The 23,842-nt window shown below is 36.1% G+C and overlaps 1 protein-coding gene across 4 annotated transcripts; it reads left to right on the top strand.

Annotated features, from left to right (window-relative positions):
* The first annotated feature begins 3,903 nt into the window (after positions 1 to 3,903).
* On the top strand, positions 3,904 to 22,908 carry LOC101901243 (ubiquitin-conjugating enzyme E2 Q2). 4 transcript variants are annotated; one of them, XR_009341943.1, is made up of 10 exons: positions 3,904 to 4,057; positions 5,615 to 5,935; positions 18,268 to 18,384; positions 18,588 to 18,848; positions 18,920 to 18,994; positions 20,041 to 20,332; positions 20,393 to 20,541; positions 20,662 to 20,728; positions 20,804 to 22,244; positions 22,374 to 22,908. XR_009341943.1 is itself a non-coding variant. In XM_005179552.4 (9 exons), exons 2-9 carry the CDS (start codon positions 5,774 to 5,776, stop codon positions 20,833 to 20,835), a joined length of 1,167 nt encoding a protein of 388 aa, XP_005179609.1. In that variant the 5' UTR covers positions 3,904 to 4,057; positions 5,615 to 5,773; the 3' UTR covers positions 20,836 to 22,908. The 4 variants fall into 4 exon arrangements, 1 of the variants encoding a protein (XP_005179609.1); XR_009341941.1 differs by having other exon boundaries at positions 20,650 to 20,728; XR_009341942.1 differs by lacking the exon at positions 3,904 to 4,057 and adding an exon at positions 4,792 to 4,816 and having other exon boundaries at positions 20,650 to 20,728.
* Positions 22,909 to 23,842: the final 934 nt, after the last annotated feature.

Raw genomic sequence — 23,842 nt, 5'->3', positions numbered from 1 at the left:
ATCAGTCAATTTGTCTGGAAATTGAAAATCTTTAAAAAGGGATGATACTAAAATATTGAATTACAAATAATTTGTTAAAAATTAATACTCTTTTGTAGATGAAGATGGATCTCAGATAATTGAATCAAGGGACAATCGAAATTATGTCCGTGACAAAATTGCATCATTAGTAGTAGCATCAAGCAGTAGTAATTGAATTAACAGGGGGAAATCTTTGGTCTATATGGTATTGAGATAATTCTCTCTGTAATAGAAACCAGTATTAAAAGGCTTAAAGTTGGTCGGGTCCGACTTATGATACCCTACACCACTTTGTATATTTAGTGGAGATTCACATAACAAATAAAAGTTTTTATGAGGAATTTGTGAGAATTAAATCATACCAGCTATGATTATAATTTCAAGTCCATAGGACTAAATTTGCCTAGGTATTTGATATATTTCCCAGAATATTGTTGATACGGAGTGCATATTACAGCTGCGGAGGACAAAAATAAAAAATCGGATGAATAATGTATATGGGAGCTATAGCTATATTTGAACCGATTTCTATCAAATTTGACATACTTATTTTCAGGTCTAATTTGCTAGTATGTGCAAAATTCCATACTATTTGGAATTTTTATATTATCAATAGGGTCCTTGCGCCAAACAAATAATTTGTGCAAAATTTCATCTGGATCGGACAATAAATGCGACCTGCAGGACGGCCTGACCACCTTTTGGTGGACTACTGGAAAAAATGTAAATGTGTGAAACTGTTAAGAATTTGAATTGAATTTTTATTGAGAATTTTCAAAGATGGTTTTCCCACAAAATTCTACTTTTTTGTCAATTTGAGCTGTACATCTTAATTGCTATGTTCTTTGTAATAGGCTAGAATTTTGCGAAGTGAGAAAGAAGAAGGATTGAGCTTATGACATATTTGTCTGGGGATTGTAAATAAAATCTTCCTTGGGTTAATTTTCGCATTCGATACTGACGTAGTAGATTGCAGTTTCTATTGGTTTATCTGCATTTAAGTTCGAATTTATGGTACCATGGACGGAGGATGTATTTACTTTGTCAATCCCTTTTGTAGCACCTCTAAATATTCGTCGCAGTCCCGATAAAGCAAAAAGCATAAAAGACCCCATGTTCAGTATAAAATTCTAAGCCGATTTAACGATGTCTGCCCGTCTGCTCACGATTAGCCCACATTATAAATTTGACACAGTAGTTTGTATTGTGTCGAGGATAGTATTGAAAATGAGGTACCTCCCTATATTCAGAAATTGTTCCAAATTTTTTTATATGGAATGGGTAAAATAATGGTTTCAAACTCGGGGTTTATACCTCCTTTTTCGAAACAGTATCTTTTGTAGGTTCAAATGCATACTGAGGAAATAGTTTTCAGAATTATAATTACCCAGTATCATCAGTTTATTAAAAAACAGCAGTTTTGTGGCCGGTATGAAGATGTTTAAACTATAAGGCAGTTATTTAAATTGTTTAGGGATTTAGTATGGTAAGCAAACTAATTATAGAAAGTATACCTTTTGAATCTCGCAAACACCACCATCTTCCACGTCGATTCAGAATAACTCTAATTTACACATTATAGGACACTTGAGTTTTTTTAATTGTTTGCAACCGATTTTAACACACTTTTGTATAACGTATTTCTTCATCGGCTCGACTGTTAGAACGTCACGATCAAAATTTTACCGATTCATTCGCGTTTGCAAAAAGTTAAAACATTTGGCATTTTATAAGGTACGTTCACCGTCAGATTATTTGGCTTAACTTATTTTATTAAAATTCACTTTATTTTCTTGACGGATTCTCCCACGATGGTCCCTAACGACCTGAGTTCTTCTTGGCCAAGATGGGTTATTTAAACGCGTTTTCTGCACATTTCATTTCGGTGTTCCTTTATGTTTCGCATTCTTAATAGGATCTCACATGATCTTTCAAGACGGCATGACCAACTTCATAGGACATTTTTAATAATAAATGTTTTGCACAGCCAAATCATTTAAGATTAAAGGATTCTGTTTCTTCCCGGCGACGCGACGCGACGGAAACAAAACACGACCACGACTTTACCGATTAAACTAATTGGAAAAATTACTGCGTTTGAGTTGTAATTTAATTTTGAATTCTTACTCTTTTTAGGTTATTTTATACGATGCAATCGTATTGCAATCTTCTTAAGAATAAAAAATAGTTTTTCAACATTACACTATTGCATTTCACGGTTTATTTCGTATGAAGAAGTGCTGGTGTGCATATCCATGTTGGGGCCAAGGATTGTTGGTTAAGTCAAGAAAATATAACCATTTCCATTTGTTTAAAGTTATATTGCATCAAAAGCCAAGTCTTTATGCACTCGGAAGCTCATCTCATTAAGCAACTACAGCACTGCTCAGCTTTAGGACATTTTTTACCAAAGAAATCCCAACTCACAAATCTATAATTACTTGATTTTTGTCGTAAATAATTTGTATATGAACCAATATTTCTTTCTCTTTTGACAATTTAACCACTGACAATTGTTTAAAGTTACATTACATCAGAAGAAATTCCTTGAGGTACTTGGAAATTCATCTCAATGAGCAATTGCACCACAGCTCAGCTTCACAACACTTTTAACCAATGAAATTTCTATTAAATATCATAAGAATCTATATTTATTTGACTTTTGCCGTAAATAATTTGAATATGAACAAGTATTTTTTTCTCTTTTTACAATTTTTTCACTTTAATTTAATTGATTTTGGTTATTATTTCAATTTTTCCAATTAGATACAACCGACTCGTATGAAATTTCGCGACAAACTACAAATTTTGCATTTTTTCTAAAGGAAACGCCAAGCTTTTGCGCCTTTTTGTTGATCGTATATGGCGATTGGCAGTTCCGTTAAAAGTGCCGCGTTGCCAACCCACATGCAATGGATTTCTCGTTATTACACCACAATAAATGCGCCGCATAAAATTCAAAATAGAACTATTTTCGATACTTCATAATTTAATGTTATTAATGTTGTAAATGATATTTTCATATAAAAATATTTATTAGTCAGTTCAATTAGCGGTGTTGTTATCATAGTAGAATTAATGCCGCAGTCTAAAATAGGTAAAGCAAATATTTTTTCAACTTGAAACTTAAGATTACCTGGGGCTGGATTCTTGTTCTATGAAAATATGAAATGAATGATATTTTCTTTATATTTTTTTTTGTTTGACATTTTTTTCCTTTATAAAAGTCTTCATTTCACATTTTTATAGAACAAGAATTGAGCCTCTGCTGATGTCCACCTTTGTTGTCAAAAATATACAATAAATAAAAATATATGATAAAAAAATTTATGTTGTAAGTCATATTTTTATTTAAAAATATTTATTTGTTGGTTCAATCTGCAGTGTTATTATCATGATAGAATTAATGCCATAGTCTAAAATCGGTGATTCAGATATTTTTCAGCTTGAAACTCGACGTTGTTGTTTAACTTTGCTGTCAAATATAATATTTCAATAAAAATATATAATACCTATTTCTATATTGACAAATATATTCGTTTGAAATGTAAAATTTATCTAAAGTTTTCGTGTATACGGTATGAAACAAGCCTTCAGTTTTTACATACGAATAGGCCTATTGACATAAATACACAAATAAAAAATATATATAGTAACTAAGTACTGTACATTTAAAGTTTTATGTTTAAACTAACAAAATGGGAAATTAAAGAAAAAAGTACAATACAATTTGGAATAATGCCTAAAATTGCAATTTTTATTGGCACCTTGAGTTTTTTTGTGGTAAATGCAGTTTTATGTGCCTCTTTATTGAATGTAACAACGGCTTATCGATAACATAAATTAATGCATGTGAAGCACCCATGCACATAATATATTGACGAAAGCCAGAGAGTTGGCAATGCATGCGTTTATTATTGCTGTCGCCGTTGACCACAATGATTCGGCTATACACTCTGTCACTTTCCTTTAAAATCGCCAGAAGCATCGGGTTTTGATAAATTACAAAAAAGCGAACAAATAACAAAAAAATTAGGTAAAATTGCACAAAAGTGTATGCCACGGAAAGGCCAACGCGAAAACAAAAACATATTAATCAAATATTTGCAAATGAGTAAAACATTTTGAAAAATATTACGGAAGTTTTCGCAAACAAAAAAGTTTTCTATTGGCAAAAAACTTGTTCGCCATCCAGACTGTGGCTGCAGATTTCATTTCTTTGTGTGTGTGCGTGAGCGACGAACATTGGTTTCGTTGATTTCTTGGTACCGTTGTTGTTGTTTTTGGTGTATTGTTGATGGTGGAGTACATGGATGATATTTCTGTTGTTGTTTTTGTTATTTTTTGCTGTGTCGTATTCGTTGATAGCAAATGAAATCGTCATTCGCTATGTTGTGTTTTCCCCATGGTGTGATTTTTTTGTTGTTATTTTACAGACTTTATTTATTAATTTGTGAAATACTGCAGTGGTTTTTTTGTAATGTAGTTTTAAGTAAAAAAATGTATTTTCCCTTAAAAATGAAAGACCTATTTCTGCGGTTACATATGTTGGCAATACTTTCCCCCACAATATCCAATAAGAAATCAGTCAGTGTTGCAAAAACACGAAAATACAACAAATTCACGTTTAATAAATTTTAACGAAGTACAATTTATTCGACGACGTGACGCAGGTAGCGTACCACCTCTCGCCATTGTCGTCTCGTCTGAGTTTCCTTTGCGGAAGATCGATTGAAAAAAAAGGGAGACGACATACAACTTGCCATCATCGATGGTGACGAGGGCGACCCAAAAAGTAAAGTTGATGTTTTATGAGGCGTGTGTGTATGCTCTGGCGTGTCCAAATAATAACGACTCACCTTGCCTTTTGGGAACAAAACTCCCGATAAGACAGTGCACAAACAAAACCAACTAAACTTTTGTTGGCAATCTTCTGTTTTGTGACAATTTCGAACAATAACAAGTTAAAGTACTGTTTATGTATTCTCTTTTGGTAGTGCTGCACACATCAAGACAAGGAATCATTTTGGATACACGCAGCAGCTGCGCAACGCAGCCTCAAAGCAGAGACATCATTATTATTATCATCATCATCGTCATCCACGCAACAACAAAATGACAAGACCTACGCGTTTAACAGTAAATCGCAATACATAGACATGATTGAACAGAGAAATAATAAAACAACAACAACAAATCAACTTAAAAAAAACAAAGTGCAAATGAAAACCAAACTCTCGACTTGACAACGTTCAAAGTAAACCAACTGACAAAAAATATTATTGTCTGCAACAAAGAACGATTTGGTGGAACAAAAACACAAAAAGTGAAAAAGAAATGATGAAACATTTGTTTCATGGAACTTTGCAGTCTTTGTGCGTGTGTATATGTGTGTGTGTGACAAAGCAATGATGGCTATGAAGACAAAAAATGAAATGAAAAACAGACTTAATATCGCCTTAAACTACCCTACCACAATCTAAACGGTGTTTACAACCAATGTTCATAGATGTCCATCAATTAAAATCTTTGAGAAAAAAATGTGTGAAATAATGTTTTTAATTTTACCTCTTTTCTATAATTGTGCATCTAGGCTACGGTAACAGTCCTACTTTTTTGCCTGTCTTGTCGCAACGACGAAGAAAACAAAAAAATACGAGGTGACAACACGCGCGCGCCTTTAACTATTCAGTGCGTAAAATCGCGCGTGCGATTTTTGGTAGCAGTATTTATCGTCGTTGCCTAAACCACAATGGCGTGTCTCAATACCCTGAAATTGGAAATAAAAACATTGGAAAAAATCTTCACAAAGAACCACGAACGTTTTCAGATACTGAACTCCAGTGTTGATGAGTTAACATGTCGTTTTATCGGAAAGAGTGGCAAACGTTATGACATCCATGCAAACATCACGGTAAGTTGAAACAGCTGTTTTAGAATTTTAGTTTTTTTTTTTTTTTTGATTTCCTCTTTTTTGTCCACTTTAAGGTGGGAAAATCGCAACTTTAACCATATTGCCATATTTTTTGGGACAAATTTGGCATACTTATTTTCAGGCCTAATTTGGTTGTATGTGCAAAATTGCATACTATTCGGGCTGATATTACATGTTTGGTGCACAATAAAAGGCAAATCGGGAGCTATATCTAAATTTTGACCGATTATCTCCAAATTTCTCTAAACAAATGTTTTGTGCAAATTTTCATCTGGATAGGGCAATAAATGCGAAATGTACTTTGTTTACAAAAATACACGGACAGACAGGCGGACGGACGGATATGTATAAATCGACTCAGAATGTGATTCTATGCAGATCATCAAAAGGAACTGTGGGTCTATCTCGTTTCCTTTTGCCTGTTACAAAGAAATGCACAAAGACATATTACCCTGATCACATTGTGGTGTAGGGTATAAAACAAACAGGGTCCAGAAAATAGATGTAGCCAAGTTGTAACCATATAGTCAATATCTTTCCTGAATGTACTGATATGGGGTTTCGAACCGTTTTGAATATTAAAATATATGGTTGATGTTGGACATACCTCAAAGTCGAAAATTTGGGAAATGAAATGGCTGACGAATTAGCTCGAGATGTTCCCCACCGATTACTCTAACTATTCATGACACAGACATATCAACTGCTTCAAAAACGCTCTCATGGCAGAAGCTGATATAATATGTCACTTGGAAACCGGTTGTAAAGGTATCTAAAGCAATCTGGCCTGTAGTCTCGAGTAGAAGATCCTGATGCCTCCTATTAATTAGCAGGTCTCACCTAAAAATTGGGAAGGCGTGTCCAAATAATGTCGACTCACTTTGTCTTATGGGAACAAAACTCCCGATAAGACACTGCACGAATAAGCTGACATAAGATGGCACTTGGAAACCGGTTTCAAAGGTATCTAAGGCAATCTGGCCTGTAGTCTCGAGTAGAAAATCCTGCTACCTCATATTAGTTAGCATGTCTGTCCTAAAGATCGCGAAGGCATATTATCTGGCCACTGTAGTATCGGATTTCTGACCTCAAAATGAGATAGCAGTGGTCCTGAATACTGAAGACAATGTGAACGAAGCTGGGGAACGATTGAACACCTACAATGCAGGTGTGTTATCCAATAGGAGACATTTGTCATTTGGTAGGTGGGACTCCAACGTTCTTCTCAGATTCCTAGATTCCATCATCTATGGGTTTGCTAAAAGCATCCCACTGCTAGGTAGTACTTGGGGATCGAAAAATAATCTGGTCCCTTACAACCTCAAAAACCGCAAAAAGTTACCCCATAAGACACCCGTTGATCATCTACACGACGAGACCAAGGTCTTGCCGGTGCAGCGGCATAATAAAATGCTGTCAATGTCAAATGCCCAGGAAAGCTAATACCACATACTGTAGCATTTTAGAAAGATTTGAACATCAGCAATAATTTGGCACAGATTTAATGAAACCCTATGATAGATCATTTTTCGATTTTCTGCAGGGTTTTATTCCAAATACGACTACAAAAAATCGGAATTTTAATAACTCCTAAATCGGTTTAGATAGTCTATGCGAACTGGAACCTTAATTTTGTATTCAAATGCTCGTGTATCCGTTCCCGCCTCCACCTGTTCTGAAATTAGTATTAAAATTCCTACCTCTGAAACACGAATTGTTCCCACACCTGTAACACCCCATTTGATGCAAATTTCTCATGGGGTTTCCGCCTAGACTTTCGACGATGGACAGAATGAACACTGGCTTAGGAAAAAATTTCTTCTGAAAAAATATTTCATGCACTGTAGACTTTCGGTCGCGGCTTAACACTTACCACCACCCATTAATAGATAAAAAAAGTTCCTGTGCATCAATTTTTTTTTAAATAAAATCTTATGTATTTTACATGCTAAATAAAAATGACGATTCACAAAATTCTCTTTGGAATAAGATCTATCATAGGGTCAGTTGTAACCATGCAATACATGTAGCTGGGTAGTATGGATCCAAATTTAGAAATTCGAATACTTGGACTAGTGGCGTGCAAAGTGAATTAAGAGATGTGAGGACTAATTTATGGGCATACCAAAGGCTAGTCAAAAGTTAAGTATCGTACCTTAAATTCAGGTGCGATACAAATTTAGGTCATCTGAAAGAGTCATGGTAAATCGAGTTTGCTTCGGCTACTCTTAATCTATCGCATTTACCTTCGGATATATTTTTAAATCATGAACCCTAGAGTCTCCTAGGCATTCATTTAATAACTTTGTGAGAAGACAACAGTGTTTTCCCATTGCTCGAACGATTTGAGATCCTTCTTACCAGAATTAGGTCTTAAAAACTATAAGAAATGTAAGGAACTAAGGGAATGCTAACGTCAATAGCTCAAGAATTATATACCGTAGTAATCAGAGCTCTATAATAAATGCTATTAACGGAGAAACGAAGAACTTTTAACCTGAATAAGCCTATTGTTCTTTTTTTTTTCACCCATTTCTGCATTGAAGGATGTTAATTTTTGGAAGAGATTTCCTTGCCTCATGACAAAAAATCGATGTTGGTTCGCAGCTAACAACTGGATTATCTTTGGTAAGATATTGCACTTCTCTGTTTGAACTGGGTATCCTGCATTTAGACACAAAATAGTGTTATCACCCTCTAGTCCTATTTTCTAGCTGGGGACTAGACTGTCAAATAGGCATACTCTACCCAACTTGAGTTTTTAAATAAACAAAACAATTGAAAAAAAAATAATAATTTAATTCATTGATTTCAAAACACTTTCACTTATTTTGGCAAACAATTTGATTGTTTCATGAATCACAATATGATATTGCAATTAACATGCAAAGGCAAAATATAAATTTGTGTATTTCTGAAAAAAGAAATTACATTATTCTAATTGCATTTTTTACACAGCTTACTTTTCATAGCGTACACTCGTACATATTGTCTGTATGTCAGATATCGTGTTACATTAATTGTAATTTTCATTTGTATGTAAATTAGTACAAATATGGAAAACTACCGTTTTTAATTTTCATTGCAATTGTTTTAGTAATAAAAAACAATATGAATATTACTACTAATTGCCGCACTTTGAATGTTTTAGAAATATTTGTTGAATTTTTCACTTGAAGTTTTTAGATAAAGTAAATAGTGTATATTTGTAATTTTGACATATGAGCGACATGCAATTTTGGGCTTAGGCCATTGCAGCCAGGGACGTTTTAAGGCTTCTAGGGACCAATGTGTTGGATTTCTCTCAATTTGCACAAAATAGACTCAAAAGAGCTAAAGAGTTGCTTCGCTTGGCCGAAAGTTGTGTACTGCCGAATTTGTTTTTTTCCGATGAGAAAACATTCGTTGTCCAGCAGTTTGTAAACAAACAAAAGGATCCTGTTTACTTGTCCAAGGGGGTCACCTGAAAATGTGGACCTTCGGTTGGCCACCGGAACTCAAGCGCCGGCCATGGTGATGGTGTGGGCCGCAATAACAGCCGATTGGCGCTCCCCGCTTGTATTAATCGACCGTGGCATCAGATTAAATGCCGAATATTATCGCGAAAATACTCTGAAGGGGTGTATTAAAGCATTTGGCACGTAAACATTTTGGTCGCAGACCTTGGACATTCCAACAGGACTCAGCACCATCGCACTCAGAGCGAGCCACCCAAGAATGTTTACAAAATGAGGTTCATGTCTTCATTTCCATGGCCACCGAAATCTCCGGATACCAATCCGTTGGACTATTGTGTCTGGAGTATTTTGGCAAGCAAGGTTGGCACTAAAAAATACCAAAGTGTCGATTACCTCAAGCAAGCACTTGGCCGGTAATGGGGCAAAATACCGCAGAGTAACATTCGGGCAGCGGGTGACGGTTTTATTGTCCGTTTGAAGTCCATAATTCGTTCCAAAAAGTTGACCAATTCGAACAAATCTAAACTTATTCTAAAATTTAAGGCTGTTTCCGAATTTTTTTCTTTAATTATTATGGCGTTTGACTGTGTTGCATTTTTTTTATTTCACCCTGTAAACCTGATATCGGTTAAAACTCTGTCAGACTGTCCACGACACGTAGACACTCAGTATATTAACATCTAAGCCTGATATTCGTTGAGGTTCCCGGTTTTCAATGAAACTCTTCCAGACAATCCCAGTATATCTACTGGGCTGTGGAATGTGTCCGATACTCCCTGAAACTCAAATATTCTTCCAATACTTTTCCCGGAATCATATAAATTATACCACAACATAAACTTTTCCATAAAAACATCTTTCTTGCTATTTGCAATATTAGTTTAGTATTTTATTATATTATATCGCCCACACATAAAAAAGAAACTTTTGCTCAAGTGTATTACCCTCCATTTACGCATACATGAGTATTTGCCAAGAACTTACATTGATAATCCTAAACTGCATCATTACCACTTGAACACGTATAAAAATGCGTCTCTAAGTAGTTATATACACCACCTCTTTACTCTTCCTTCCTTCCAGCCGACCATCCATCCATCCATCCAACCAACCATTCAACCATCCATGCATCCGTATACTGTTGGTTGGTGTACAACAAACTTGACATTGTCATTACAAATATTTTATCCACCTACCTACCATATAATGTTGTCGACTTTCTTTCATCCGTTTTCTTTTTCTATCGTGTTGTCGCTTTCATAGGCTTACCGAACGAACAGTAGCGGCGGCGGCAAGCAGCCTATTTATTACTGCAGATACATTTATTTTACAAAACTTGTCAATGTTGGTTGCGGGTGGGGGTGGATGAGGTACAACCTAGGGGGTTAAACGGAAGGGATTACAAATGAAAGAAATGAAGAGTAAAAAGAGCTCAAGTGAAGTATAAATATTAACATTGTTCCATTTTTCAACATCATAAAGAGTGCTAAGATTATGATGCGATATTATTATTGTTATTGTGATGGTTTCCTTGTTGATACAACCGTTTTGATGCCATTTTTAGACAATCACACAAATTGTGTACATTTGTATTAAATGTATGTGACACATTCGAATGGTATATCCATGACACTTTCTTTGTCGTGTAGCAAATTTATATTGGCATTTAAGTGTGAAGAGGTAAATATTCCTGAAAGGGCGAGGATCTTCAAAAATGTTGTAATAATGTATACAATTTACAATGTCTTAAGAATTTCATGATAGAAACACAAAGGATCTACGTTTGACAATGAGGTACCTAATACAACATTCAGAGCTATATTTTTACTCCAGGTGAATGGAGCCATTCAACATTTAGTGGCCTAATATAACATTCATGGTTGTATAATTATTCCAGATATCTGGACCTAGAAATTGGTTCCAATTTTAATGTAAACATAATAAGTACATCCCAGCATACCTATGTCAAGGGTCGGTCAGTGGAGACTGTCATACCCCAAGTTGTCTAATGTATTCCGAAAAATAAGAAAGCTCCAAATTTAGTTTGGCAGCTTTGTTTGAGCCCCGCTATGGCTTTAACAATTTTAAGTTGGAATCATTATGCTCTCTCTATGTCTCTGGTATTTTCTCTATCCTGATTGAATAGATTGATAGGATACTAAAAAGCAGAATAACCAGTTTGAGTTTGGGAGAGATTTCCATTAGGAAAATAGTCAGCAGAACGGCGTCGCAAGGAGGAGTTTTCTCAGCCCTGTTTTGGCTTCTGGTGATTAACGAAATACTTGTGAGTTTCGACCAGCTTTGAATAAAGACAGGCACATATGCCGATGACGTAGTGGTGCTCTTAACTGGGAGACTTCTTTCAACTATTTCTGCAATGTGTTCTAGTATAGTTGTCTGTTTGGGCCCTTGACAATGGTCTCTGGGTAAACTCTGCAAAGAATGAACTCTTACTATTATAAAACGCAAAATTGATTAAATTTTGCTGTCACACTGAATCTTTCTCTTTGTGCCACAAATTCCTGGGTACGATATTGGACCAACGTTTAAACTGGAAGAAGAACTTCGAGAAGTCATTGTTAAACTTTTTCTACTTCAATTATATTGGCCTTAAGATGCCTGATAGGATCGCCAGGGCCGCTGGTAAACTTCATCGGACGGTCTCCCTTCATATGTCAAGATGGATGAAGGGACCAGTGCTGACGTATTCTGTCCTAACCCAATGATTAAAAACTTATATATGCTTAATGATAACTTCAGATGGAGATTCGCTCCTCAAACCAATCAAGTCAAGTGTCATTAAATCGAAAGCCACTCTTGACTGCAATAATGGCCTCATTGAAATACGAGATTGCATTAAGCTTTGTTGGATTCCAGCACATAGGAACATAGTGGGGAATGAGGTGGCTGATGAATTAATTCGAGAAGGTTTCCAGTCGATTGATCTACCGATTGATGGAACTGTTGAGCCAGCAATAAGCTATTACGTTAAAAAAGCTCTCATCGAATAAGTTGGAAGAAGATGGCATATAGAAACCGGTTACAGGCTATTTAAGGCCATTTGGCCCGTAATCTCAAGGAGCAGAACAAGCTATCTTCTATCACTTAGTAGGTCTGATCTAAGAATCTTGGTGAGCATACTCATATATGCTTACTGACAACTTCAGATGGAGATTCGCTCCTCAAACTAATCAAGTCAAGTATCATTAAATCGAAAGCCACTCTTGACTGCAATAATGCCCTCATTGAAATACGAGATTGATTTAAGCTTTTGTTGGATTCCAGGACATAGGAAAATAGTGAGGAATGAGTCGATTGACCTACCAATTGATGTAACTGTTAAGTCAGCAATAAGCTATTACGTTAATTGCTTAAAAAACCTCTCATCGAAGAAGTTGGAAGAAGATGGTATATAGAAACCGGTTACAGGCTATTTAAGGCCATTTGGCCCGTAATCTCAAGGAGCAGAAGAAGCTATCATCTATCACTTAGTAGGTCTAATCTAAGAATCTTGGTGAGCATACTGACTGACCACTGCAACAGGATCAGTTATCTGACCTCAAGATGTGTTCCTGTAGACTTTTTGAAAATGAAGAAGAGATAGAGACGATTTGAACATGTTTTCCAACATGAGATATGGGCTATTTTGCAGATGGAAAATGGAAACTCTAACGTTCTTTTCAAACATAGATCCCATCATTATCATTGGGCCCGGATCGATAGCGAACATCTGCCCAGCTTGTGGCACAGGACCTCATAACAGGCTGCACCTTTTTCGCTATCCAGTCTCGTTATGGATCCAACCCGCACAGGTTACATCCTTTTTGAGACTGGACTTAGAGGTAGAACTCGATTGAGAGGAGTCAGATCGAACACAGCGGTATGAGCTGCTACAACAACAACTAACAGTACTTTCTCTATTAACCCTTCTATCACCCCTAACACCAACAATTTTATTCTTCCTATGATGAACACAATGGGCCAAAGGCGTTTGAGTGAAGCAGTTGCCGACTCTCGTGTAAATCATGGGACTGTTGCAAAGGCGATTGTTTTTGTGGAATCCTCTACTGTTTTGTGTGTCCAAGGTGATCTCCTTCAGCTTGGCTTGGAAAAATACACACCCCGGTTTCAGATCGCTGCTATAGCTATACCATATTCATTATTATGCATTAAGGACGATAATAATTCTCGCTTGGAAAATACCACAATCAACATTCGATGTACACGAATTAGGGTACTGAAGTTAAATGTCCGAGAAAAGTAGGCTTTGACCATGGTGATCTCCTTCTTTTGGCCATATACCCAGCTCCAAGGTAGATATATTCATCTTATCACAGGCTGCTTTTATTGATGATGAAAGGTTTTTTAGGGCAGTACAAAAACCGGAATATAATACGCTGTGTGCAATTGTGTGTATGTGAGTGCATTGTCATATGGTTCCGCTGCTGGTTCAATGCTCTAATTAAAGGTTAAATTACAATTTCACTTGATTGGTTAGCGCGCTGTGGTGTATGTCACTGCCCGGACATTTGTTTGTTGCTTTCTCCATTCTTGAATGTTTTGCTTTACCACCTCTCCTTGTATGCTGTGAAATTGTTCCTGGATGGCTCCACAGTAACAGCAGCAGTCATTACCCTTTTTTATTTGTTTATTGTTGCTGAATGTATGGGGGTCACAGTGAAATTGCATATTTATACGTTTTTGTTCTTGTTGTTTTTTTGATCATGTTAACCCTTCTGTCATGTAATGTTTTTTTGCTTTATTGAAATTTAAAACTTAGCTCCTACACAACGGCATTCTACTTTTTTGCGCGCTCTCTCTCTGTCCATTTTTTGGCCTTTGAGATGAAAATCATCAGTACTTTAACCCCCTTCATTTTAGTGATTCATATCCGATTATGTAGGTACTGCTGGCGGCGGCGTCATTCACTCGCTCGCACTGTTTGTTCTGCGAACAAACATGTCTTATATTTCAAGGCGAAGTTATGAAAAGGGATAAAATCCCATATGACGCTTTTCTTTTGTTCGTCGGTAAATTAGCCAAACCGAGGATTCCCAACAAAAAATCTTAATTTCAATGGAACAAAAGACCATATAAAACTTTGTTGCTTTGCTTTTAAAAATAGTCCGGGGCAATTGAGATGTTGGGTACAACCAAACATTAAACTTTCAGGAAAAAAATCAGAAAATGTTTAACATCAAACATTGTTGCTTCTCTATTTTTAATAAACAATTTTCAGCAGTCCATAAACATTAAGGTGTTAGGTGATATGCGACAGACCGATTGCCCTGGCGCAAAGTCAGATTCATTGATGTGGGAATTTTTGAAGAGAGACTGTGCAACACTTTACAATTGCTTGAAAAATAAAAAATGCAAATAAATTTAGCCATGCTTTACACAACTAAAGTCATTCTAAGTAGACCTGATCTACTCCCATGTATGTTTTACTTGGTAAGTTTTTTTTTTGGCTAATTGGGCAAACGAAAATAGTTATGAGGTGCATTTCAGATAACTTGGTTTCTCAAATAGATGCACAGGAAGAACAAGCTCCCTTCACTTAGTAAGTCTGATGTAAGAATCGCGGTACATACAGGGTGACATAAAAAAACTGCAACAAAGTCAAACGCCATAATTTTTACATTCTTTTTTTAATTTTATTGAACTAAAGCAAAAAATGTCTGAAATAGCATCAAATTTTAGAATAAGTTTAGATTTGTTCGAATTGGTCACCTTTGGCACGAATTATGGCCTTCAAACGGCCAATAAAGCCGTCACTCTCTCCCCGAATGTTGCTCTGCCGTATTTTGGCTTATTCCCGGCAAAGTGCTTGTTTCAGGTGATCGACACTTTGGTAATTTTTAGTGCCAATCTTGCTTTCCAAAATACTTCAGGCACAATAGTCCAACGGATTGGTATCCGAAGATTTTGTTGGCCATTATGCGTTGGAAATGAAGGAACCTCATTTTGTAACCATTCTTGGGTGGCGCGTGCTGAGTTCGATGGTGCTGAGTCCTGTTGGAATGTCCAAGGTCTGCTGCCAAAATGTTTACGTGCCCAAGGCTTTAATGCACCCTCCAGAATAGTTTCGCTATGATATTCGGCATTTATTCTAATGCCACGGTCGATTAATTCGAGCTGAGAGCGACCATCGGCTGTTATGGTGGCCCACAGCATCACCATGGCCGGCGCCTGAGTTTCGGTGGCCAACCGAAGGTGCACATTTTCAGCTGACCTCTTTGGCAAGTAAACACGATCATTTTGAACAACGAATGGTTTCTCATCGGAGAAAACCAAATTCGGCTGTTCACCACATTCGACCAAGCGAAACAACTCTTTAGCTCTTTTGAGTCTATTTTCTTTTCGTTGTGGTGTAAGTTCTTGCACTTTTTGGAATTTCAATGGCTTTACCCGAGCTCATTTTTCAATATTTGCAGAATGGAATATTGCGATATGTTCAGAAACGAGCCATTTTCGGCCACAGCGACGCGGGTTTCGATCAAGTCGCTTCTTTACTTTTCGAACCATTTCTGCTGATTTTGCTGTTTTCTTCCATCCAGTGGCCAGTCAATATATAGGATGAGATAAAAAAAACTGCAGCCAACTTCAGTCTGCTGTCGTTTATAAGAGACAATATTAATTAACAAGAGACATAGGCTATTTATTTGGAACTTGGGAGATAGAAATTCTTAAGTTCTTTCCAGACATAGATCATCATCTACAAGTTTGCTAAAAGCATTCCTGACTTTGCAGACAATCCCATCCTTTGAGGAGGCATTTGCCATCGATTTTTGCATTTAACTTTTCACACCCACATATTTTGTTCTGTTGATTGCTTTAATGACAATTCATATGAACGGATGTGGTACCACATCGATCCGTTGCAGCGATTAGGTTAAACCAAATGGTTCAAGTAAAAAAGCTGTAAGTTCGGCCGAGCCGATCTTTGAATACCCTCCACCATTTGGCACGAATTCGGCAATTCTCAAAAAAATAACATCCGTTAAAAATTCTGTTAAAACCATAAAAATATCTAATGTAGTCGATATATTGGGGTCTATATTAGGTCTATACGACGATGTGAGCCTGCATAGGCGACTTTTGTCATAAGCCATTACAATATTCAAATGCGAAACTTGATAAAAAATCGGTGAATAATGTAGCCAAAATCATCAATATAACAAATATCGGAGGAACCGTTTAAGAATACGTGGGATTATAAGAAGACGTTGTCCTGTACAGACAATTGTCTACCATAGGCTATAGTATCCATTACGAACTTCAAATACCAAATTTAAAACAATTCCGGTGAATAAAGTTGCAAAAATCATGGAAATACTGATTATCGGGAGGTACCGTTATGTGGGGGATATACGAAGACTTGGACCTGCCCTGACAATTGTCTATCTTAGGCTGTAGTATTCATTACGAACTTTAAACACCAAATTTAAAACAATTCCGGTGAATAAAGTCGCTAAAATCGTCAATATAGCGAATTTCGAGGAGTACCGTTATATGGGGTGATACGAAGACGTGGACCTGCACAGACCAGACCTGATCTGTCATAGGCTGCATGATACTACAGCCTATGACAGATATACTGTAGTATCAAATACCAAATTTGAAACAATTCCCGTAAATAATGTCTCTAAAATCATCAAAATACCGAATAACGGTACTCCCGTTGTATGGGGGTTATACGAAGACGTGGACCTGCACAGACAATTTTCTGTCATAGGCTGTGGCATACATTACGAACTTTAGATACCACATTTGAAACAATTCCGGTGATGAATGTCGCTAAAATCATTAAAGTACCGAATATCGGAAGTACCGGTAGATGGGGGCTACAAAAAAACTTGGACCTACATGATCCATTTTCAAAACCAAAAGTCCTGCAGACATAATACACATTTGAGTAGAATTTTATCAACCTACTTTAATTTCCACAGACGGACGGACGGACAGACAGACGGACCTCGCTAAATCGACATAGAATTTTATGCTGATCGAGAATGTATATACTTTTTGAGGTGTTACAAACGGAAAGACCAACATAATATACCCTCCATGCTATGGTGGAGTGTATAAAAATTTAAAAACAATAAAAATGGATCCCCAGCCAATAAATCGATAATAATTTTGCGTTGCATTCGAGTAGCCTGTAGGTGTCGCGGAACTCGCATTCAAACTGCCATCGATGCCACCAACGTAGCCCTATCGAAGCCATTTCCGATGAGCCCAATAGCAGAAAATTAGATTTTCCAAGCCAAATGTTGAGAAAAAAAATCTTAGTTACTTTAACTTTTACTTTAGATGCGATGTTTCATGATAAAAAGCAATTTCGCAAACTTCGCTCTAAAACTTTCCAAAAATTACTTGAGTGGTATTGTTTTATTTTTGAAAAGTGGTGTTACATTGACTTACAAATTTACGGACTTTTCCAAAAATGTGTGGGATTGCAAAAGTGGGAATTTTTCGGTATTATTCAATAAATAACACGTGGATGGGCTGGGTACAGAATTTTCAAGCCTCCTAAATAAACACAATTGATTTTTGTATTTTAATTATTAACTTAATGACAGTTTAATGAACCATTCCAGTACAATACGATAAAGTTCATTGTGTCATGAAAGATATTTATAAAACACACATGAAAAAATCGAAATTAATACCTGCTTTGTTTTCTATATAAAATGAATGTATAAAAAATATTTTGTGTAGGCCATTAATCTTTGCAGGCTTTAATAATTAAATTAACTGATTAGATTTCCTGTCATCAATTTCTATAAATTTTTTTATACCACACAAAATAACACTTTTTAACATTTCTTGTTGGTTTTTTGTTTCTTTCAGGAAACTTATCCATCATCACCCCCAGTTTGGTTTGCCGAAAGTGAAGAGACAAGTGTAACAAATGCTGTTCAAATACTAAGCAATACAAATGGTCGTGATAACCATGTCATAAACCAGGTCAGTTTGCAATGCTAACTTTGCAACAGAAATGACCTTTCTTTGGTGTGTTCTTTTTGTTGTTATTTTATTTTGCTATGCTATGCTTTGTTTGTTTATTTATTTAACTGATTGAGTTTTTATTAGGTTATGTTGTCGTGATTTGTGGTGACCTAAATGCGATGACGACACTGTGCTAATTATGTTTTCTTTCTTCCCCACAGGTTGGCATATTATTACGAGAATTGTGCCGCCTACATAATGTTCCACTGCCGCCCGATATAGACAACCTCACAATACCGTTTCAATTGCCACCACCCAATAGTTCATCATCATTGAATCAACAGCCTGCAGCTCAGAATCAAATTGAGGATATCGAATCAGATCAAGATGATATCGAAGATCCCATTGGAGACAGTGAACAAGAAAGCGAGGCAGATGAAGATCTTCCCCTGGAAATGGATGATGTTCGCAGTACGAATAAAGTAAGGGCGATTGCGAATTTTAATAGTCCTCGCAATTTTGTTATTAACGTTTTTTTTTTTAATTTTTACAGAAGGACGAAATGGAAGTTGAACACTTAGCAACACTTGAAAGACTGCGTCAAAGTCAACGACAAGACTATCTAAAAGTGAGTATATTTTTTATTTTAGTTAAGGAATGCTTTTAAATACTGCCGTACAGGGTGAGAAAAAAACTGCAACAAAGTCAAACGCCATAATTTTTAGATTTTTTTAATTTTATTGAATGAAAGCAAAAAATGTCGGAAATATATCAAATAAGTTTAGATTTGTTCAAATTGGCCACCCTTTTGGCACGAATAAAGGCCTTCAAAAGGCCAATGAAACCGGCACACGCTGACCGAATGTTGCTCTGCGGTATTTTGGCCCATTCCCGGCGGAGCGCTTGCTTGAGGTGATCGACACTTTGGTATTTTTTAGTGCCAACCTTGCTTTCCAAAATACTCCAGACACAAAAGTCCAACGGATTGGTATCCAGAGATTTTAGTGGCCATCATTTTGTAACCATTCTTGAGTGGCGCGTGCTGAGTCCTGTTGGTATGTCCAAGGTCTGCGGCCAAAATGTTTGCGTGCCCAATGCTTTAATACACCCTCCACAGTCGGTTAATACGAGCGGAGAGCGACCATCGGCTGTTATGGCGGCCCACACCATCACCATGGCCGACGCTTGAGTTCTGGTGGCCAACCGAAGGTGAACATTTTCAGCTGACCTCTTTGGCAAGTAAACACGATCATTTTGTTGTTTACAAACTGCAGGACAACGAATGTTTTCTCATCGGAGAAAACCAAATTCGGCAGTTCGCCACTTTCGGCCAAGCGAAGCAACTCTTTCGCTCTTTTGAGTCTATTTTCTTTTTGTTGCGGTGTAAGTTCTTGCAATTTTTGGAATTTCAATAGCTTTACCCCGAGCTCATTTTTCAATATTTGCCGAATGGAATATTGCTATATGTTCAGCTTACGAGTCATTTTTCGCCCACTGGAAAAGTAATGGAATAATTTTAACGGCTGTCGGACGAATGGCTTAGAAATGACAGCAGTCTGAAGTGGGTTGCAGTTTTTTCATCTCACCCTGTTTACATAATTCTTAAATGTCAATGCTTAATAATGAAAAAATAAACAATTTTAATTTTCCTTTCCTTTATTCTCCTATTTTCAGGGTTCAGTTTCCGGTTCCGTTCAAGCAACCGATCGCTTAATGAAAGAATTACGTGATATCTATCGTTCTGATTCGTTTAAGAGCAATATGTACTCCATAGAATTAGTAAATGACTCCATATACGAATGGAATATACGCCTTAAGTCCGTTGATCCCGACAGTCCATTACACAACGATTTGATAATGCTCAAAGAGAAAGAAGGCAAAGATAGTATTCTGCTAAATATAATATTCAAGGAAACCTATCCATTTGAACCGCCATTTGTGCGTGTTGTACATCCAATTATATCAGGTATTTCCTTGAATGCTCATTCCTAGTTTTAACCTCTGACATAATGTAATCGAATTCTAGGTGGCTATGTCTTACTGGGAGGCGCAATTTGCATGGAGCTACTAACGAAGCAAGGCTGGAGTTCGGCATACACCGTGGAGGCGGTTATTATGCAAATTGCAGCCACATTAGTTAAGGGCAAGGCCAGAATCCAGTTTGGGGCAACCAAGGTAAGTATAACTGTATTCATTACATTTTTGGGTTAAAAAACTGCTTTTGTGGTGTGGTTTACTTTGCATTTGCGCATTTCCATATGAATAACTAAATTACCTACTCAGGCCTTATCGCAGGGTCAATACAGTTTGGCGAGGGCGCAACAGAGTTTCAAATCATTGGTTCAAATACATGAAAAGAATGGTGAGTTAAAAAAAATAATGCGTTCTTGGCAACGAATTCGTAATTCTAAATTCTTTTTTTCTGTATGTACAACAGGTTGGTTCACTCCCCCCAAAGAGGATGGCTAAGACTTAATGAGATGAAGCATAGAGCCCACACATACATATATATTTCCACAGTACCCCACCATCATTAAGGCGCCCCCTAAAATAACTATCATCATAACTATCCTCCTCGAAGCTGCTTGAAATTGTTTTTTATTCTTTGTGTGAAGTATTTTGACGCAAAACAAATTACCACCAGCAACAGACAGAATGCCAACAACAACAACACCATAATTATTTTATTCTTCATTAAAGTAAAAAAAATGTCTCCTGATGTGTACTCGCGCTTCTTATTATGTGTAATTATAAATATTTTCATTGTAATAGTGTACTACTACTCTTATATATTTATATGTCATTGATGTCTTGTTTTACAACTACATCTTTCAAACATTGTCATCAATAATTTGCTGTTCTCCAGCCAGCCAGCCAGCAATACCCTGTAATTGGTCGTATACAAGAGAAAACGGGAAATGCTTTTTACATTTGGATATAAAAAAGCTGTGAAGCTAGAATGGGATAAACAAGTCATTTCTCTCTTTGGACTTGCTATACAAATGCGTATATATATAAAAACAAGAAACATACTATCTTTATCCCTTTTCGATTATATTGCTAAAGTAGTTTGTAGTGTGTAATATTATTTGTCTTTAATAAGTTTTTTTTTCTTTTTTTTAATTATATAATTATTTTAAATTTGTACGTTTTGTATTTTGTTTAATTATCCTGTTCCTCCCACCACCACAATTGAAGCTACTGCATTCATTGAACAATCACTTCAATCAAAAACCTTCCTCCTCCACCGTTCCTCCATCCTCCTTATCACAATACCATGTACTCCAGAGTAGTGTTTTTCCAAGATGTTTTTTACGTTTTTGGTTTTAAACAAAAATGAGAAACAAGTATATAAATATACATATTAAATAATAAAATTACTTAAATTATAGCTACTAATGGATATATATGAACAAAACACATGAAGTATATTATTAAAAAATAGCAACAAAAATAATTATATATTTTTATTTGTGTTTTGCAAACAAACAAAAAAGGATTGAAGTTGACAAGAAAAAAAAAAAAACAAATGTGGAACCAAACAAAAAACAACAATATCTGTAACATTTAAGTTTTACACATACATACAAAAAGAATAAAACCACGCAAGAATTATAAATAAACAAGAAAATTGCAAAAAATACATTAAACTAAGTTAATATTATAAATATGCAACAACAACATTACAGTAAATAAATAAAATTAATTTTAAATTAAAAGCCAACCAGCCAACAACTAATTAACTATAAAGAAAATAAATAAGCGCATTATCATATAAACGCAGATAAAAGCTAGGCTATTGCAAAATATTTCCAAGTTATGTGTAGATTGCAAAGGTGGTGGAACCTGAATAAATGAAGAGAATACTTATAAATTAGGTCCTGGGCCTTAATTCTTGTTCTATGAAGATGTGAAATGAAAACTTTTATAAAGAAAAGAAATGTCAAATGAAAAAATTTATAAGGAAAATATTTTTCATTTCATATTTTCATAGAACAAGAATCCAGCCCCTGCTTATGTATATCGACATGAAAGCAGCAAGTGTGAAAGAGAACCACAATTTCACATATGTATTTCGAATTTATAATTTAATCAAAAAAACATTTGAATATTATTTGGAATGGTGTTTTTCTTTCCCGTTCATATTCGTATCTACATACAGCAACATGCTCTTAGAAAACTTGTTTACGATTTCTCACTTTTTTTCATATTTAAAGAGAATTGAACTTCTGTGACCTACATAGCCTGGAAATATCTTATAATATATCTAGAACAAATAAATTGATTTATCGGGATAGTCTTGAATAATTTCTTCAAATTTCTTCACTTTGCTTCATATTTGATCTACAAATGCAGACGATTTTGAAACAAGATTTTGTATGAACTACCAATGTTCATGTATTTTTGTCTATTTTTTTTTTTTTTTTTTTTTCAAATTTTCTCAATCACAACAGCTATATAATATAAATAATAAATAAACCACAAATAATTATAAAAAAAATAAATGAAAATAATATAAACCATTTTAAGTTAAAAAATCAACACAGGTGTTTTATTATTCAGGACCGAGTCACTCAAGACGGGATAGAGAGAGAGAGTTCCACTAGGAAAACTATCAGCAGAAGGGCACCGCAGGCGGGAGTCCTCTCACTCCAGTTTTGAATCTGGTGATTAACGAAATACAGGGTGAAATAAAGAAGTGCAACAAAGTCAAACGCCATAATTTTTACATTTTCTTTATATTTTAATGGATGGAAGCAAAAAATATCGGAAATAGCATCAAATTTTAGAATAAGTTTAGATTTGTTAGAATTGGTCACCTTTGGCACGAATTATGCCCTCCAAACGGCTCTGCTCAGCGGTATTTTGACCGATTCCCGGCGAAGCGTTTGCTTGAGTTGATCGACACTTTGGTATTTTTTAATGCCAACCTTGCTTTCCAAAATGCTGCAGGCACAATAGTCCAACGAATTGGTATGCGGATATTTTGGTAGTCATTGTGCGCTGAAAAAGGAAGCGAGGTACCTCATTCTGTAACAATTCTTGGGTGGCGCATGCTGAGTGCGATGGTGCTGAGACCTGTTGGAATGCCCAAGGTTTGCGGCCAAAATGTTTGCATGCCCAAGGCATTAATATTTATTCTGATGCCACGGTCGATTAATATGAGCGGAAAGCGACCACGGCTGTTATGGCGATCCACACTATCACCATGACCGGCGCTTGAGTTCTGGTGGCCAACCGAAGGTGCACATTTTCAGCTGACCTCTTCGGCAAGTCAACACGTTTATTTTGTTTGTTTACAAACTGCTGGGCAACGAATGTTTTCTCATTGGATAAAACCAAATTCAGCAGTTCACCACTTTCGGCCAAGCGAAGCAACTCTTTAGCTCTTTTGCATCTATTTTCTTTCTGTTGCGGTGTAAGTTCTTGCACTTTTTGGAATTTCAATAGCTTTACACCGAGCCCATTTTCCAAT

Source organism: Musca domestica, unplaced genomic scaffold (assembly GCF_030504385.1).
Source record: "Musca domestica strain aabys unplaced genomic scaffold, Musca_domestica.polishedcontigs.V.1.1 18, whole genome shotgun sequence".
Taxonomy (NCBI): domain Eukaryota; kingdom Metazoa; phylum Arthropoda; class Insecta; order Diptera; family Muscidae; genus Musca; species Musca domestica.
The sequence above is the reverse complement of the archived record's forward strand: the minus strand, read 5'-3'. Positions and strand labels throughout refer to the sequence as shown.

What these genes read in the sequence shown, in the direction of transcription:
- LOC101901243 (XM_005179552.4), top strand. Translation starts at nt 5,774, where the DNA reads ATGGCGTGTCTCAATACCCTGAAATTGGAAATAAAAACATTGGAAAAA. An exon ending in ATGTTCGCAGTACGAATAAA is followed by an intron (nt 18,849 to 18,919) that starts GTAAGGGCGATT and finishes TAATTTTTACAG; the next exon opens with AAGGACGAAATGGAAGTTGA. An exon ending in AACGACAAGACTATCTAAAA is followed by an intron (nt 18,995 to 20,040) that starts GTGAGTATATTT and finishes TCCTATTTTCAG; the next exon opens with GGTTCAGTTTCCGGTTCCGT.